The 3,260-nt window shown below is 56.8% G+C and overlaps 1 protein-coding gene across 1 annotated transcript; it reads right to left on the bottom strand.

Annotated features, from left to right (window-relative positions):
• Positions 1 to 206: 206 nt before the first annotated feature.
• On the bottom strand, positions 207 to 972 carry LOC104045817 (feather keratin). Its single transcript, XM_009505856.2, has 2 exons — positions 924 to 972; positions 207 to 535 (listed from the first exon to the last, which is right to left on the bottom strand). Exons 1-2 carry the CDS (start codon positions 970 to 972, stop codon positions 207 to 209), a joined length of 378 nt encoding a protein of 125 aa, XP_009504151.2.
• Between the last annotated feature and the right edge of the window lie 2,288 nt (positions 973 to 3,260).

Genomic DNA, 3,260 nt, shown 5'->3' on the forward strand with positions numbered 1-3,260 from the left:
AAGTGGGAGAAGAGGAGGAGGTACACAGGCCATATTTCCAAGAAGACCAGGCTGGCCCTTTCCCTGGTTCCTTGCCTGATGCCTTGAGAGGAGGAGCTGTTGGAGGGCAGGTCCACGTGGAAGCAACAGCCCAGATGTGTGTCCTCAGTCCATGCCGTGACTTCCAGAGTGTGTGCGGTCAGTGTCAGGGGTAGTGGCAAGGGCCCTTAGCAGGGGTAGCAGTCTCTTGCGCCACTGAAGCAGCCCAGGCCTCCAAAGCAATAGCCATAGCCAAAGCGGCCAGAGGAAACGGGCACTCCCTGGGAGCCAAGGATGTTGCCCACGGCAGCCGATGAGGAGGACCCAATGGTGGTGTTCTGGGGGAAGGAGCTGAGGATGGGTCCTGGCAGGGTGACCAGCACGGTGGGAGGCTGGATGATGACGTGAGAGTCCTCACACTGCCTGAAGCAGGGCTCGTTGCAGCTGTTAGCGAGCGGGGTGGGTCCGCAGGGGCAGCAGAGGTCGTAGCAGGCCATGTGTGTGGTGTGGAGGGTCCCTGGAAGAGAGGGTATTGAGAAAGCGTAGGGGCGTAGGGGTGTGAGGGGACGTGTTGCAGGAGGGCAAGGGAGCATGGAAGCGTGGTGTGGGGCTGTGGGGAGCGTGGCGGTGGGGAGGCATTAGGGCTGCTGAGGCTGGGGGCAGAGCGTGCTGGAAAATCCAGGCAAGGTGGGGCAGGAAAAGGAGGGGAAGGAGGTTCAGGCTTACCTTGTTGAAGGTGGAGGAGAAGGCGTCAGAAGTGTGTGAGGGAGAGAGGTGCCGGACTGGCTTTTATGCTGGTCGCCGAGGGGCGGGACAGCCTTTGCGCGTGACAGCATTTTGCAGCAAGTGGCTCTTGCATGCCACAGCCTGGCAAGTAATGAGGTGGGGTGTGTTTTCCTTCCCACAACGCTGCCTTTTCCTGTCTTCCTCTTGAGGACGTGTCCGTTTGGCCATGGCGGCAGCTTTTAAGTGAGAGTATTAGAGGCCAAAGCCTTTGTGTTGATGGCACGTGTCAGGGTGGGCAGAAGACGAGACCAAAGCGTACACGAGGTGGGGTGTCATCAGTGAGGTCATCCCATGGCACTCATGTGGTGTGGTTTGTGGGCACGCTGTGAAGAGGGGGCCCCATTTCCTCACAGGCCTGGAAGGCTGGTCTGTTATTTGACGCGTGCTGGGCACGAGGCGCTGCCCCTTCCATCGCATTCAGTCCCTCCCAGCCTTACTGCCAGGTTGTTTAGCCTGTCTTTAGGCCTGGCCTTTCCTGTTGGGTGTGCTCTGTGGGTGTCTTGGTGTCCCCCTTGCTTGTAAGGTTGTAGCTGTGTGGGTTGGATTTACATTGCAAGGTTTTGGTAGTGGTCTGGAGGTTACAAGGTGACTTCTGTGAGAAGCTGCTAGAAGCTTCCCCTATGTCCAATAAAGCCAATGCCAGATGGCTCCAAGATGGACCCGCTGCTGGCCAAGGCCAAGCCCATCAGCAACAGTGGTAGTGCCTCTATGATAACATATTTCAAAAGGGGAAAAAAACTGCTGTGCAAGAGCAGCCAGAGGAGAGGGACAATATGTGAAAGAAACAACTACACAGACCTGAAAGTTAGTGAAGAAGGAGGGGGAGGAGGGGCTCAAGTTCCTGTAGCAGAGGTTCCCCTGCAGCCCATGGTGAAGACCATGGCGAGGCAGGCTGTCCACCTGCAGATCATGGAGGTTAACAGTGGAGCAGATATCCACCTGCAGCCCATGGACGACCCCACACCAGACCAGTTGGATGTGCCTGAAGGAGGCTGTGACTCTGGAGAGCCTGCGCTGGAGCAGGCTCCTGGCAGGACCTGTGGACCCATGGAGAGCCTGCGCTGGAGCAGGCTCCTGGCAGGACCTGTGGACCCATGGAGAGCCTGCGCTGGAGCAGGTTTGCTGGCAGGACTTGTGACCCCATGGGGGGACCCGCACTGGAGCAGTTAATGAAGAACTGTAGCCTATGGGAAAGACACATGTTGGAGAAGTTAATAGAGGACTGTCTCCCGTGCGAGGGACCCCATGCTGGAGCCAGGGAAGAGTGTGAGGAGTCCCCCCCACCGAGGAGGACAGAGCAGCAGAGACAACATGTGATGAACTGACCATGACCTCCCCATCCCCCTGCGCCACTCAGGGGGAGGAAGCAGAGAAAATCAGGAGTAAAGTTAAGCCTGGAAGAAGGGAGGGGTGGAGGGAAGGTGTGTTAGGATTTGTTTTTATTTCTCATTATTCTACTCTGACTTTTGATTAGCAATAAACTAAATTAATTTCCATGAGTCAAGTCTGTTTTGCCTAAGACAGTAATTGATGAGTAGTCTCTCCCTGACCTTATCTTGACTGAGGTGCCTTTCATCATATTCTTCTCCCCCTGTCCAGGTGAGGAAAAGGAGTGATATAGAGTCTTGGTGGGAAGCTGGTGTCCAGCCAAGGCCAACCCTCCACTGAGGCCCATCTTTAGAGCAGAGCAGGGTCATGGGCTTGATCCCACCCCTGGTGCCCAGTGCCCCATGCTGTGCCTCAGGGACCCCACAATGAGAAGGATGGTGACTGCAGCACAGAGGGGTGGTGACTTCGGGTGCCCTGTACAGGTCGTCCCAGGGACTCTGCAGCAGGGAGGATGGTGGTCCAGAGCCCCTCTGCATGGATCACTGTGGGACCCTGCAGTGAAGAGGGTATGGTGGCCTTGGGATCCCCCGCAAAGGATCAGCTGGGGACCCCATAGCAAGGTGAGGACATGGGCTGGGGACTCCCACATAGGTGGAATGGGGACCATGCAGCCAGGCAGAAAATGGAATGAGGCCCCAGCCTTGGGTCAGCTGAGGACCCATACAGCAAGGGGGGTGGTGACCTGGGCATGCTGCGTGGGTTGCCCAGGGTCCTGGCACCAAGGGGGGATGGGGACAGGGTACCCTGTGAGGGTGGCCCTGGGACCCCTTTGTGAGGGAAGATGATGTCCCTGGGACTGACAGGCCATTGGGCTGGGGACAACAGCAAGGGAGGACCATGACAGAGAACACCACCTGGGTGTCGCTGGCACCCTGCAGCATGGGCAAGAAGTGCAGGGTCTGTTGATGTATTTATTGATCCCAGATTTTCTGGGGGGTTGTTATTTAATCAGGGCATTTTCCCTCCATGTGACCCCTCTGTGTCCCATAACTGCTTTTGCATGAGGCCTTTGGTTTGTTTTTTGGCAGCATTTCTACTCATTCAGCCCCTCATACACCCCACACCCC

This window comes from Phalacrocorax carbo, chromosome 2, assembly GCF_963921805.1.
Source record: "Phalacrocorax carbo chromosome 2, bPhaCar2.1, whole genome shotgun sequence".
Classification (NCBI taxonomy): Eukaryota; Metazoa; Chordata; class Aves; order Suliformes; family Phalacrocoracidae; genus Phalacrocorax; species Phalacrocorax carbo.